This window comes from Podarcis vaucheri (assembly GCF_965113315.1).
Source record: "Podarcis vaucheri genome assembly, chromosome: 16".
In the NCBI taxonomy this organism is placed as follows: domain Eukaryota; kingdom Metazoa; phylum Chordata; class Lepidosauria; order Squamata; family Lacertidae; genus Podarcis; species Podarcis vaucheri.
The window spans coordinates 13476122-13491279 of NC_138754.1; the positions used below are offsets into that span (position 1 = coordinate 13476122).

Consider the following 15158-nt stretch of genomic DNA (forward strand, 5'->3'; position numbering starts at 1 on the left):
TCAGCATGGTAAATTCAGTCCAGTACTCACGGACAGATCTGCTTCCCTGCTTGCAAGCCATTAGCTGTCTGCGCACTACCCCCTCCTCAATATCGCTGGAGAACATGATATCCATTGCACGAAAGAATTTCATAGTGTCCTTCAGGATATCGTTGTGCGTTGCCATCAGGGGTCGAACCCAATCTCGCGCCCCCTTCTCAAGATGCCCAATTACGAAAGCAACTCGGGATTCCTCATCAGGGAACTCATCAAACTGCACATTCAGGGCATATTGCATTTCAGTCCTAAAGGCATGGTAATCCTTGGGGTCCCCCCCAAACTTCTGCACTAATCCTGGTACCTTTCTGGGGAACTGAGTGGTTCTCCCCTTCTTGTCTGCATCTTGAGCCCTCCTCTCCTTGAGCCTCGCCGTCTGCAGCGCAAGTTGGACCTCCAATGCTCGGTATCTGTCTTCCAAGCTTGGAGCAGCTCCACCCCCTGCGGCTCCGGCTCCTGCTGGGTCGCTCATGATGCCTTCTCCTGCACAGGCAGCGTACAGAGACTGTCGGACTGCTATCAGGGGATGATTAGCTGCTTGTGCTTAAAATAGTGCCCCTTCAGAGTTTGTGCGACCCCACAAACCTCTGTGTGTGACAGAGCTCCTCAGACATGTCTGCTCTAGTCACTTGTAGAGTCCGACAGTGGCTGTCTGCGGAAGCGCTTCCAGCAAAGAAGTTCCTTAACGGAAACGCGTCTCCTGGACTCACGACGTGACAGCTTCCGGCGAAGCATAGGTCTCCCTGCAGTTGCTTCTGACACCTCCCCGCTATTTTCGCTCGAAGTGTCTCTCACCCCTTTCTCTCCCCTGCTGCTTCCTGCCTGGGCTGCTGCGTCTCTCTCAGCATTACTGAGATCCTCCTCCAGAGACCCCGCGCTCCCCCTGCTGGTCCCTGCTTTGGCTGTTGACTCTCTCCCAGTCTCTGGGAGCCCTACCACTTCCCTTTCCTCCGATGTCAGTTCCCTGACACCCGCCCATTTGGCTGGGTTCCCCCAGCCACTCTGGGCGGCTCCCAACAGATTAAAAACAGAATAAAACATCAAACATTAAAAACTCCCCTAAACAAGGCTGCAAAGGGATGGCACTTTGTTGAACACACTATCGTGAGGGAGGAAGGATAATATCTAATAAATATATCCTCTCCTAGCATCTAAGCTAATCCCAGCACAAAGCTTTCTTCAGCGTTTGCCTCCTGAGAGCCAGTGTGGTGTAGTGGTTAAGAGCGGTAGTCACGTAATCTGGGAAACCGGGTTTGTGTCCCGCTCCTCCACATGCAGCTGCTGGGTGACCTTGGGCCAGTCACACTTCTGTGAAGTCTCTCAGCCCCACTCACCTCACAGAGTGTTTGTTGTGGGGGAGGAAGGGAAAGGAGAATGTTAGCCGCTTTGAGACTCCTGAAGGGGAGTGAAAGGCGGGATATCAAATCCAAACTCCTCTTCTTCTTCTTCTTCTTCTTCTTCTTCTTCTTCTTCTTCTTCTTCTTCCTGCCACAGTCCTTTTTTATTTACAAAGTAATAATCATAAATAAATAAGAATAAAAATGTGCACCCCACTACCGAGACCATTCCATTGTAACTATCCAACCTCCCCAAATTTCAACATCTCTTGCAATGGTTTGACCCCTTTCCGTTTTAACAGTAAAACTGCTACAAACACATTCCATATCTCCTCAAAATCATTCCTCCTGCATATTCCCTGCCTTACCTTAATGGCACATGTTAATTTATCATTAATAGCTATATCCCTCACTTCTTTATACCATTCTTCCAATTTATATTCTGCTTGCCCTTTCCACTTCCTGGCTATAATAATTTGTGCAGCTGTCAATAAATTTGTGAGCAAGCCCTTCAAAGCCTGCGAACCTTCCACCCACCCCACCGTAAATTGATAATAATGCTACCTCTGGACTTTCGGTCCAGCTTTAACCCAGTGATTTCTGTTATCTCCTTAAACACCCTTTACCCAAAAAATTGTACATATTTACACCACATGTGAACATAATTCCTGGTTTTCTGGCATCCTCACTTTCCTGCCACAGTCCTGCCTGCATTGTCACCTTGCTGATTTACACTCCTTTATCACATCAGCTCCCTCCTGGCACTCGCTTCTCTGATTCTCTCTCAACAGATAGAGCCGAAACCTGGAGACCTGATAGAGATTTCCCGTGTGGGCTACCAGCACTGGGCCATCTACGTGGGTTCCGGTTACGTGATCCACCTGGCTCCCTCAGGTAAGGTCCTCAGGCTTGTATCAGGTGCACGGCCAAGTCAGGCAGGGTTTACGGCTGCCAGCAATGCCAACTGGTCCTGTGCCTCTATGCTGGGCATTGCCAAGATGGAAATTATTGGCCACCTTTTCACGACGCAGAAAGCTGCGGGGCTTTTCCTCGAGTACTGGATTAGGGCCCTGGGTCTGGAGAAGGATGTTTCTAGAGAGATGTGCATCATGGGAGTTTCCCCTGGATCACACCTTGCCACGCAATCGGGCCCAGACTCGCACACACACACCCTCTCCCCTCCGTCCAGGGAAACAGGGGGCATGAACAGACCCGTAGCTAGGTGATCTTGCGCCCCTGGCAGAACCATCCAGATTGTTCCCCCTACCCCCGAACAAATTAGCTCTTCTTTCCGCCTCTCCTCCAACACCCCCTCCACCCATTCAATTCATCCTCTATTTAAAACCATTTATTATGAGGCAATAATCGATACAGTGGTATCTCTGGTTGCGAACGGGTCTGTTCTGGAGGCCCGTTCGCAACATGAAAAGAGCGGAACCTGCAGCAGTGCGTCTGCGCACGTGCAGGTTGTGATTCGCCGCTTCTGCCCATGCGCGTGATGTCGTTTTGCATGTCTGTGCATGCGCGAGCAGCAAAACCAGGAAGTAACCCTCTCCAGTACTTCTGGGTCGCCGCGGGACATAACCTGAAAGAACGTAACATGAAGCGGATGTAACATGAGGTATGACTGTATTTATATTTATAGACGTATTTTTTAGCTGATTTTGCACCCCACCCCATTGCCTGCGCCCCTGGCAGAGGCCCACCTCGCCACCCCCTAGCTATGGCTCTGGGCATGAACAGAGTTCAAGGACCCATTTAAGCCCAGAGAAAACACCCAAGGAGCGGGTGAAACAAGAAGAGTTTGAATTTGATATCCCGCTTTATCACTACCCTAAAGCAGCTAACAATCTCCTTTCCCTTCCTCCCCCACAACAAACACTTTGTGAGGTGAGTGAGGCTGAGAGACTTCATAGAAGTGTGACTAGCCCAAGGTCACCCAGCAGCTGCATGTGGAGGAGCGGGGAAGCGAACCCGGTTCACCAGATTACGAGTCCATCGCTCTTAACCAAGGGGGACGGCTATGTTCAGTTTCAGTTTCTGATTCTCATGAAAACTTACAGATTCTGGCTTCACACAATTAACTCAAGGCAGTGTCAATTTACTCTTGGCAGAAAGCCAAGGTCTGCTTGACCTAGAAACTATTTACACTGATTGGTTAATGACCAGCACTCAACTCTGTTATCTAGGAATGCTAGCACAGTTTGTGTGTTGAAGAAGTGCTGTGTATGGTTAAGAGAGAGAGAAAGAAAGGATTTATTTGCTTTGCTTTGTATGCAGAAACTCTGCTGGTTTTTTTTCCCTTTTAATAAATCCTGTAAATAGTTATTCTGAGTCTAGCTGACTAGTCATTTCCACCTCAACTAGCTCCTTCGCTGTGCAGGAAAACTCTGCTACGTTTGGGCTAAAGCCATTCGGGCTATGCCTGACACTTCAAAGTTCCATGAGGCTATTGGTCTTTTTATTTTAATTTTTTTGCTGAGAAACCAGACCTATAGGATTGCATTTGGCACAGCTAGTCTTCTAGTTCTGGTTTTGTGTATTGAAAAGCTCATCCTGTATAACTACATGGGTGATTTTGAATAATGAAGGTGGGCGAACGAAGTCAGGGAGCACAAGGACTGTCAATTCTGAAGAAGAGTGGACTTGAATTATCAATGGGCACGATCCTTTCTTTAAATGATTCCTATTGTAAAAGATATTGGATATCACAATGGATTATGTTATTACAGGCTGGTGAAACTCAGATCCGGGAGGAGCAGGGCAAACGTGGCCCTCCAGTCCTCTTTACCTGGCCCTTAGCACCCCTCACCAGCCTTGCTCCACACCCTCCTGTCTGGAATGTATCCTCGAACTCTGATCATGCCTCGTGCTTGTCTGAATGGAGGCTAGAGAAGAATACAAAAACAGGCCTACTGCATTACTGATGTTCCCTTTGTGTCTTCCAAGATGACTTATACCAGGCCAGCACCTCCAGCCTGATGTCTGCCCTGTCCGAAAAAGCCGTGGTGAAGAAGGAACTCCTGTGGAGCATCGTCGGGGACGACGTCTGCCGCATCAACAACAAATACGATCAGAAATACGAGCCGCTCCCGGCGAACAAAATCGTTCAGGAGGCGGAGGCGCTCCTGGGCAAAGAAATCCGCTACAGCTTGGCCAGCGAGAACTGTGAACATTTCGTCACCAGGCTGCGCTACGGCACGGCTAGGAGCGACCAGGTGCGTATCGATGGGCCACAGCCGTGTCTGCAGTGTGCCGGAGAAGCACAAGCCTCACTGTTTCGAAAGGGAAGAGCAATTTTGTGGCCTTCAGGAAAAAAACGTTAATCTTATCAGCCCCTTTCTCCCAACGTATTGGTGTAAAAACTCTTCCTGGAGCAGCTGTAGTGAGAATGATGTTGCATGTTCCCCAATTGCCAAGCAGCTTAGGGACTCCAGAGTTTCCTGTGCATATGCAGAGTTCAGTTCTCTTGGAATGAAGGTCACTGCAGACTGTGGTGCATTTAGGATACTGTATAGGATTTTGTTTACATACACACACACATATATAACAGTGTTATTTTTCTAGAAAAAGAGGTGCTGGAACTCACTGTGAACGCCTCCCTTGTTCTCTTAGAATGGCAATGGCCGCCACCTGAGAGGTGCTGGAATTGAGTTCCGGTGAGTTCCGTCTGAAAATAAAGCCACATACACACAGCAAAATCTAGAGGTGGTGTGGGGAAACTCTGATCCATCTAGAATTTGCTGAACTGTATCTTAACATGCCCATCAACCCAAGCAGACCCTCCAAGTGTCCCTATTTTCCAGTGACAGTCCTGGATTTACAGAAGCCGTCCCAGTTTCTGATTTGATCCTGGAATGTCCCTCTTTTCCTTAGGACGTCCTTGTTTGCATCGGAGGGTGTGGAGTTATGCAACCCCCGAGCCAAGGAGATAAGTAACTATTCAACCTTTAGCAGACATCTGAAGGCAGCCCTGTATAGGGAAGTTTTTAAATGTTTCATTTTTATTATGTTTTTATATATGATGGAAGCTGTCCAGAGTGGCTGGGGGAACCCAGTCAGATGGACACAGTATAAATAATAATTATTATTATTGACATCCCTATTTTCACTGGAGAAATGTTGGCAGGTAGCCCAGCAACATCTTAGAGGCCTATACAGCTTAACAGTTTCCCCTTCTGTGTTGTTTGCAGGTGAGAGACGCCTTGGTTGCTGGCACAGTAGGGCTCTTCGGCGTAGGCCTTGTGGCCATTGCGGCAACAGTGGTCAGCAGCTTATTGCTGCCCAGAAGGCACAGAGAGGAATAAATGGCTGCCCACTCCTCCACCGATCCCCGTGGTGGGGAATGCTCTTCTGTTAGAAGCTTAGCCTCTTTCCTAGTCTGTTTCATATTCTGAAATCAGTGCAGTTCAGGAGACGACGCTTTCGTTTTTAAACGCAAGATTCTGCTCAGTGAAGGTTAAACATGTTGACTTTGTGCTGTTATACTGGGGATGTTTTCAAGGGCGTCTTATAGAAACCTCACAGTTTCAGTGCCAAGGGTTTTTCTGGGGTGGAGTGAGAGGTTGGGGGGTGTCCTGGGGCCACATGCCAGTGTCTTCCTCACTGCTGTCACCCACTCTTGCTGTGGGCCCAATCTGCATGGATGCCCAGAGGAAGAGCGCATGTCATGTGGGGAGTGTGGGAAGTGTTCCCTGAAGGGGTAGAGATGCTTAACTCTGTATGTAATATTATCCCAGAAATCAAGATTGAAGACTGACAAGGACCTGAACCATAGGGTTGTAGCCAATGGTAGCCCTACTCAGAGCTGGCCCATTTAAGTTAATAGGCATGCCTAAGCAAGCTTAAGGGATGCGAGTGGCGCTGTGGTCTAAACCACCGAGCCTCTTGGGCTTGCTGATCAGAAGGTCAGCGGTTTGAATCCCTGTGACGGGGTGAGCTTCCGTTGTTCGGCCTGTAAAGCGAGATGAGCGCTGCAACCCCAGAGTCTTCTGCAACTGGACTTAACTGTCAGGGGTCCTTTACCTTTTTTTAAAGCAAGTTTAATCAATTTTAATGGGTTTACTCTGAGTAGAACTTAGCTGCATACAAGCCACAGAAACCAGCTCACTCATTCTATTCCTCAAAGGAGGCTGGTATGCCACATTTGCACTCCTTGTTTCCTTACCACCTGAAGTGTGCTTGGTGGGCATGACTGGCATGGCCTTCTCAGTGGTGGCACCTGAGCTGTGGGAATCCCCTGCTGCAGGAGATTTAGCTAGCTCTCCTTTTTATGTCTTTTTGGACACCAGAGAAAACTTTTTTCTTTTAAAGGATACCCCTTTTCTAGATAGCTACATTGAGAGACAAGCTCGCGACAGCCTGTTTTATCACCGCTGCTTGCTGTTTCTCTCCTTCTAGAATTTTATTTTAGGTACCTTTTGTCTGCTGACTTTTGTAAAAAATAAATAAATGCCTTGTGGCTTCTGTTTTTAGAATAGAAAGGTGGATTTTATTTTTTTTAAAGTCTTAATAAAAATGTAAATAATTATTAAAAAACATGTCTCCCTCTCTGGTCTTTAAGCAATTGTAAATGTGGAATAGAATTCCTCCTTTGCCTCCTTAATGTCTCCAGAAGAATGGAGGGCTAACTTATTTCTCTGTAACACCTCAATTAGGAGAGGCGATGCAGTCCCTAGGCACAGTGGTTAGCTGTCAATTCTGTCCAGGGCATCTATCTACCGTCTCCATCTGGTATGCTGTCTCAGACCTTGCCTGCCTGCGCACTGTCTCACCAAAGTGATACATCCTCTGGTTATCTCCTGCTTGGACTACTGCAATGTACTCTACGTGGAGTAGAGTACATTGCAGATGACTTGGAAACTACAACTAATCCAGAATGTGGCAGCTAGACTGTGACTGGGAGCAGATAAATAACAGCAGTTAAATTTGAAAACAATATAATGTAGACACCTGTGGCAGAGACCTGTTTATCCAGCTAGGATAGCTTGTTGATGCAACATATTGTTTCCAGTTACAGGTAGGTAGCCATGTTGGTCTGCCACAGTCGAAACAAAATAAGAAAAATCCCAGTAGCACCTTGGAGACCAACTAAGTTTGCTATTGGTATGAGCTTTCGTGTGCATACACACTTTGATATTTGAAGTAGTGTGCATGCACACGAAAGCTCATACCAATAACAAACTTAGCTGGTCTCTAAGGTGCTACTGGAAGGAATTTTTTTATATTGTTTCCAGAAAGTGCAGGGGTGCCAACTTGAATAAAATATTTGGGGAGTGGGCCCAGGTAAGGGACCTCAGCCTTTTGGAGTTCGCTCCTATGGCTGTTGTATTTCAATAGGAACACTGTTCCACAGAACAGGGGCAGCCACACGGAAAGCCCTGCTCTGTGAAGTGGGCTTGTGATATCTTTGGAACTTGCAGGGGAAATTCTACAGGAACCTCCAGCCCTCCAGAAGTTGCTGAACCCCCACTCCTAGCAGCCCCATGGCTGGGATGGGAACTGTAGTTCAGCGACACCCGGAGGGCCAAAGGTTCCCTAGCCCCAATGTAAGGGCTAAGGCAGTCTCTCGAGTGACTTTGTCCCCATGGATGAAGGAACTGAGAAAAAGTGTGTAAACACTTTCCTGAGTTGGTGGGGCAAATGGTATCATACCCCCCCACTTCACATATCCCCCCCTCCCAACAGTATTTAATGGTTACTTGGTAACAGATGAGGTAGCGCTTTCCCTGTGATGTCACTCCAAGCATCAGGTAGAAAATGGGTGGTTAAATTCATTTGCCACAGGGGAAAATTGACAGCCCACTGCAGGTACACAAGGGTTTGTACGTGGTTGGAAGGGGGGTTTCTGCCTTTAGGTTTTTCTACTTTATCTGCGGTGGTTGCTGGGGTGTATTGAATTTGTACCTACCTCAAGCCCAACACTCACAGAAAGAAGGCCCTGACGTGTAAGTAAGAAAAGAGATCTTCCATCAGGGAAGTTAAGGGTATAGGCTTGGTCCGCAGACCCTGAACTCGGAATTCCGGAGTTCAGGAATGAGGCAAGATGTTCAGGACTGAGGGAAGAAGTCTCAGTGGTTTCTGTGCCCGCGGCCTCATTTCTAAGACGAGGTGCGATGGGCTCACCTGTTTTGCGGGACTGTGGAGATCCCAAATGAGTGTTCTCCTCCTCTTGAGTTGTCTCCCCATCGCAGCCTCCTCCAGCCTCTGCAGAGACTTTCTGTTCTGCTTTGAGGTGGTGGGGAGGAGCCAGGACTCCTGATCCCACTTCAAAGGTGGCTGGTTGAGGCCCACCAGGGAGACCCCACCTCCCATCAATTAGCTCCTTCTCCTGGTTTCCTCCTGCTCTGGGCACTGCCAACACAAAGGCTTATGCTGCTATCGGGAGAGCAGAGTCTCTCTCTCGGATTCATTTAGCTGTCAGAATATTGGCTTCCTTGCTTTGGGATCTGATGATCTGCCCATGCTAAGCCAAGCTGCCAACCTGCTACAGTATTATCTATAGAGCAGCCTTTGCCAGCCTGATGCCCTCCAGGGGGATAGCTCACTTGGTTAGAGCATGGTGCTGAAGACAACAAGGTTGCAGGTTCGATCCCCTTATGGGACAGCTGCATATTTCTGCATATTTCTGGACTAGATGATCCCTTCCAACTCTACAATTCCAGGATTCTATGTTTCTGTTTTGGACTACAATTTCCATTAGCCTCACCAGCAGAGGGCAAATGGGGTTGCAGTCAAAAAAACATCTGGTTGGCGAGGACTGATATAGTCATCAATATACAGGACATTTGTTGATTTAGACAGGCCCCTGCTCCCAAGGGGTTTACAATCTAAATTTTAGCTGAAGTTAAATAACAGAAGTGGCAGGGATGGGGAGGGAGGCAAAGACAGGCAGAGGGGGGCGGGCGATTAATGCATATTAATTTTGGTTGATTAATCATCTGTCTTTTAAAGTGATTAAATGGAAATGAATTTGCAAACGAGAAAACACACCTTGGGGTGCTGGAGAAATCTTGTTGAATAAACAAGCCGTATCACTCATTGTCAGAAGGAAAGGCCACCAGTATTTATTCGTTATATGTCCTATTATAGCAACAGGCCGGACCCAAAATAGCTTTTCTGAAACAGACACGGCTGCCCTTGACTTTCAGCTGCACGGATTAAAATTGGTATTAGTCGTATTTGGAATGGCATTTAGGCAGCACCGTCTGAACATTACAAGTCATCCTGACGATGGTCTTGCAAAGTTGGCCATGATTGTTACCCACTGCTCCCTCATGTTGCAGCTGAGGCTGAGAGAATAATGGCTTCACTAAGGCCTCTTAGTGATTTCATGGATGAGGTAAGAGGGTGGTCTTAGTCACTGCATGCACCAGCTGGTGTGTGTGTGTATACACAGAAACCAAAATATATTGGTATTTTCAGCCTTTTGTCCCTGTTTGGTATGACCATGGGTCCTGTGGGGAAGGCAGAGAGCTATGTGTGTGTAGAAAGGAACTGACATCTATTTTGCTGAACTATTGTCGATTTCCACCTAGAGGTTTTGAGTTAATTAATTAATTAATTAATTAATTAATTAATAATATTTATTACTTATACCCTGCCCATCTGGCTGGGCCTCCCCAGCTGCTCTGGGCAGCTTCCAACACAATATTAAAAACACAGTAAAACATCAAACATTTAAATTTTCCCTAAACAGGGCTGCCTTCAGATGTCTTCTAAAATTCAGATAGCTATTTATCTCCTTGACATCTGATGGGAGGGCGTTCCATAGGACGGGCGCCGCTACCGAGAAGGCCCTCTGCCTGGTTCCCCGTAACCTCACTTCTTGCAGTGAGGGAACTGCCAGAAGGCCCTTGGAGCTGCACCTCAATGTTAAGGGAAGACTTTATGCTGGATGATGCTCCCGATTCAAGAAACCACAATAATCATAGATATTATTATTATTATTATTATTATTATTATTATTATTTATATACCGCCCTTCATCGAAAGATCTTAGGGTGATTCGCTAGATAAAAACACAAGATAAAAGCACAAATAAATAATTAAAACAGAAACAACAAAACAATAACTCAACGCTCAAGGCAGCTTACAACATGACAAGATTTACATAATTACAAAAGTCATCAATAAATAAACCACATCAAAAAAATACACAACCAAATGGAAAACAATTTCTACATAAATCAAAATCTAAAACTAAGAATACAGCATTAATATCACAGTTTAAATGCCATAGGTAAAAAATAACAGCAATTTAAAAACAAAAAACAAAAAACAGAGCCCTCTCTGCCCAGCAGCAGCTCTTATATGGCCTGTCAGGCCCTGCCCTAGACCAGGTGGCGAGTGGCAGGACTGGGGCCCTCCTCTGATGTGAAGCTTTTCTCACAGTTCCCCACCTGCTGTGTTTGCCTACAATAAATTTTCCCCCTTTTTTTGCAACGGGAAAATATTTGGGGGGAACTAGTAGGGTTGCTGTCACCATCTGCGCCACGAAATTAAAAGACGCCTGCTTCTTGGGAGAAAAGCAATGACAAACCTAGACAGCATCTTAAAAAGCAGAGACATCACCTTGCCAACAAAGGTCCGTATAGTTAAAGCTATGGTTTTCCCAGTAGTGATGTATGGAACTGAGAGCTGGACCATCAAGAAGGCTGGTCGCCGAAGAATTGATGCTTTTGAATTATGGTGCTGGAGGAGACTCTTGAGAGTCCCATGGACTGCAAGAAGATCAAACGTATCCATTCTTAAGGAAATCAGCCCTGAGTGCTGACTGGAAGGACAGATCCTGAAGCTGAGACTCCAGTACTTTGGCCACCTCATGAGAAGAGAAGACTCCCTGGAAAAGACCCTGATGTTGGGAAAGATGGAGGGCACAAGGAGAAGGGGATGACAGAGGACAAGATGGTTGGATAGTGCTCTCGAAGCTACCAGCATGAGTTTGACTAAACTGCGGGAGGCAGTGGAAGACAGGCGTGCCTGGCGTGCTCTGGTCCATGGGGTCACGAAGAGTTGGACACGACTAAACGACTAAACAACAACAGAGTAGGGTTGCTGGAAACCACCGGAGGGGACAGAGCGCTTTTGTGCTCAGGTCTTGCTTGTGAACTTCCCAGAGGCATCTGGGTGGGCATTGTGGAAACAGGAACCTGGGCTGGATGGGCCTCTGGTCTGATCTAGGTCTTGTGTTTTCATTCCATGCTCATGGGATTATGGGAGCTGGAGTCCAGCTCTATCTGGAGGACCACAAGTTCCCCACACATCCTCTAATAAGACGTAGAAAGTGAGCGTGCTTGGGCAATTCTCCCTTCCCCACTCTAGGCAATGGATCTCCTAGGTGTGTTCCCAGCTGCCAAGGCCTTCTTGGAATAAATTTTGCCTGACTGATGTGTCAATATCCAGAGCAGCCTCATGCAATCTGTGGCCAGCTCTCACCCAGCCCAACAACTGGTTGTTGTGTCTTGATTCTCCTTTTCTTTTCAGTACCAGACAGGCAGTCACCCCTCTGAAAAATAGAGGCCATTACACAGGCCTGATGGGCTTGGTTACCCAGAATTGACCTAGGCACACTCCCAGGCTCTTGGATCAATGTTTAGAACAGGTGTTGGGAATTTCGACCCTCCAGAAATTGCTGAACTACAACTCCCATCATCCTTGGCCATGCTGCTTGGGGCTGATAGGAGCTGTAGTTCAGGAATATTTGGAGGACCAGTGGTTCCCCACATCCCTTTAGAGTAGGGTTCCCCAAACTTGGATCTCCACCTGTTGTTGGACTACAACTCCCATCATCCCCAGCTAGCAGGATCAGTGGTCAGGGATGATGGGAACTGTAGTCCAAAAAGAGCTGAAGATCCAAGTTTAGGAAACTCTGCTTTAGAGGATGTTATACTTGTGCTCTGAACCTCCCTCTCCCTCTCTGCCTTCTCTCACCCACCTCCTTTCAGACAATCCATGGCTGTTTCTTGTTTTTATAAGTACTTGTATGCCAAGTGGGTTGGGGTAGAGGGAGAGTATAGGCAGAGTTCAGCCAGAATCAGATTCTTTCAGGAACTTGAAGCAGGTCTTTCAGGACCCTGGACAGCAGAGCCCAGGGAGCAAATTATTTGATCCCACTTGAGTGGGATGTGTGGGAGAACTTTAACTCCACAGATATTCATCAGTCCCAGTCAGGATGACCAATGGTCCCAGGGATCATAGGATCATAGCACTGTAGGGTTGAAGGGACCACTAGGGTCATGCTCTACCAACTGAGCTATATGAGTTGCCGTCCAGCAGCCTCTGCAAGGCCCAAGCTTCCCCATCCCTGAACCAGAGTTCGTGTTCTCAAGCCCTTCTCTGCATGCTGGGTGGGACCTCTCCTCCTCCGGTTCTGCCTCCTTGTTGAGGTGAGTAGAGTCTTAAAGGGGCAGCTGCCTATCCTGGAACCTGGCATTCCATTATGCTCTCTGCTGCCTCACACAGGGCAGGCTGCCTCTGTTAGTGAGCAGGTGCTGATGCAATGCAAGGCCCTCACAGAAGAGAAGTGGGAGCGCCTTTTCCAGCCCAGGTCTTGAGGGATGCAGTCTCTGAGGATCCAGGCTGAGCAGCAGGGCATCAGATGTAGGAGTCCCTGGTTTTGGACTACAATTCTCATCATCCCTGACCACTGGCCCTGCTAGCTAAGGATGATGGGAGTTGTAGTCCAAAACCAGCTGGAGATCCAAGAATGTGCTGGATTATGCCCATTTAGTCCAGCATCCTGTCCTCATGGTGACCACCCAGAGGCTTCTGGGAAACCAGAATCTGAGCACAACAGCACTCCCTGCTGCCTGTGAGTCCCAGAAACTGGCATACTGCCTTCTATCGGACGAGGCAAAGCATAAGGAGGTAAAGCATGAGGTTGAATCCTGACAAGACAGAAGTACTGTTCTTAGGGAACAGGGAGCGGGCAGGTGTGGAGGACTCCCTGGTCCTGAATGGGGTAACTGTGCCCCTGAAGGAGCAGGTGCGCAGCTTGGGAGTCATTTTGGACTCACAGCTGCCCATGGAGGCACAGGTCAGTTCTGTATCCAGGGCAGCTGTCTACCAGCTCCATCTGGTACACAGGCTTAAACCCTACCTGCCTGTGGACTGCCTCGCCAGAGTGGTGCATGCTCTAGTTATCGCCCGCTTGGACTACTGCAATGTGCTCTACGTGGGGCTACCTTTGAAGGTGACCCAGAAACTACAACTAATCCAGAATGCGGCAGCTAGACTGGTGACTGGGAGCAGCCGCTGAGACCACATAACACCGGTTTTGAAAGACCTACATTGGCTCCCAGTACGTTTCCAAGCACAATTCAAAGTGTTGGTGTTGACCTTTAAAGCCCTAAACGGCCTCGGTCCAGTATACTAATCCCTGAAGCAAACCTACAGGGATTATTATTATTATTATTATTATTATTATTATTATTATTATTACCACTGTGGCTATTAACCACCAATAGCTGTATGCCAGGGTTCAAACCTGGGACACTCTGTATGCATTTATACGACACTTCACCTTCATTGGCTGGCCCTTGATTTAGTAGATATGAGAGGAGGAGGAACACAAGCTATCTGTGCTTTACCCAAATGCTTTCCTCCCTAGCTATGCCCATTGGAAGCCGACACTGAGAATAACACACCAAGCCTAGTGAAGATGAACGACGAGGAGCAAAACCACTCAGCCTTCTTCATCAGGGTGAAGAACCCAGCTGAGCGGGTAAGTTGCGACCCGTGCACCACTTGAATCACAGAGCTGGAAGGGACACCTAGGGTCATCTAGATCAACCCTCTCCAATGCAGGAGAGTTGCTTGCGGGCAAGGGAATTTGTGGTGACAGAGCAGGGTACTTTCTCTGTCGCTCCAGATGTTGGGATGAACTGATGCAGTGGAGGCTAGTGCCCAGTGGGAATGAGGCCAACAGTAGGTGGAGCCAGAGCCAATGCTAGATGGAGCTGCACTGGCGGAGGAAGGGGGGGTGCGGTGGGTGTGGCCCGCCTGGAGTGTCATCCCTGGGGTGTGTGTATGTGCGATATTGCTGCCCCGCCCCCCGGGACGCTCGCCGTGGGTAGCCTCTGTGGAGCTGATTCCTTTTCTTCCCCGCTGAATTCTACAATGGCAACACTGAGACTCAACACTGAGACCTCAACACTGAGGCCAACATCTTGGGTTGCCCACTGGGCTGGTTGTAAGGAAAGAGGCATGCAGATGGAGACTAGCTGAAGGCGGGCTGAACTTGGCAGAGCAACCTAATAAACTTAAACCAGGGGTCAGCAACCTTTTTCAGTCCACCGTCCCTCAGACCATGTGGTGGGCTGGACTATATTTTGAAAAAAATATATAAACGAATTCCTATGCCCCACAAATATCCCAGAGATGCATTTTAAATAAAAGGACACATTCTACTCATGTAAAAACACACTGATTCCCAGACCGTCCGCAGGTCAGATTGAGAAGGCGATTGGGCCGGATCCGGCCCCCAGGCCTTAGTTTGCCTGCCCCTGTAATAAACCTAGAAGGCTGGAGTTAAAGGAGACAGGGGTCCACATCCCCACTAAACCAGGAAGTGCATTGGGTGAGACTGAACCAGGAGTTCATTTATCAGTGTAGCCTAGTTCACAGATTTGTTGTGAAGCTGAGGCAGGTTGGGAGGCAGGGGGAGAGATATAGCCTTGTAGGCTACCTTGTGTTGTTTGGTGAAAGGGCAGACTATAAAAGGAAAGGGAGATGATGAAGAAGAAATGGGTAATACATGCTCATCTTCCCATTTCTCTTCTTTTC

General features: G+C 47.9%; 1 protein-coding gene and 1 long non-coding RNA gene across 2 annotated transcripts in view; both read left to right on the forward strand.

The window, feature by feature from the left end:
- LOC309520882 overlaps positions 1–15158 on the forward strand; it is a 169223-nt gene that overhangs the window by 135619 nt on the left and 18446 nt on the right. The window lies entirely within an intron of this gene.
- The window catches only part of LOC309520848 (uncharacterized protein), a 31100-nt gene that overhangs the window by 6066 nt on the left and 9876 nt on the right, over positions 1–15158 (forward strand). Inside the window, exons 2-4 of the mRNA XM_082202775.1 lie at positions 2165–2267; positions 4323–4591; positions 13984–14097. Of these exons, the coding sequence (XP_082058901.1) occupies positions 2165–2267; positions 4323–4591; positions 13984–14097 (486 nt within the window). The remainder of the gene's footprint in view (positions 1–2164; positions 2268–4322; positions 4592–13983; positions 14098–15158) is intronic.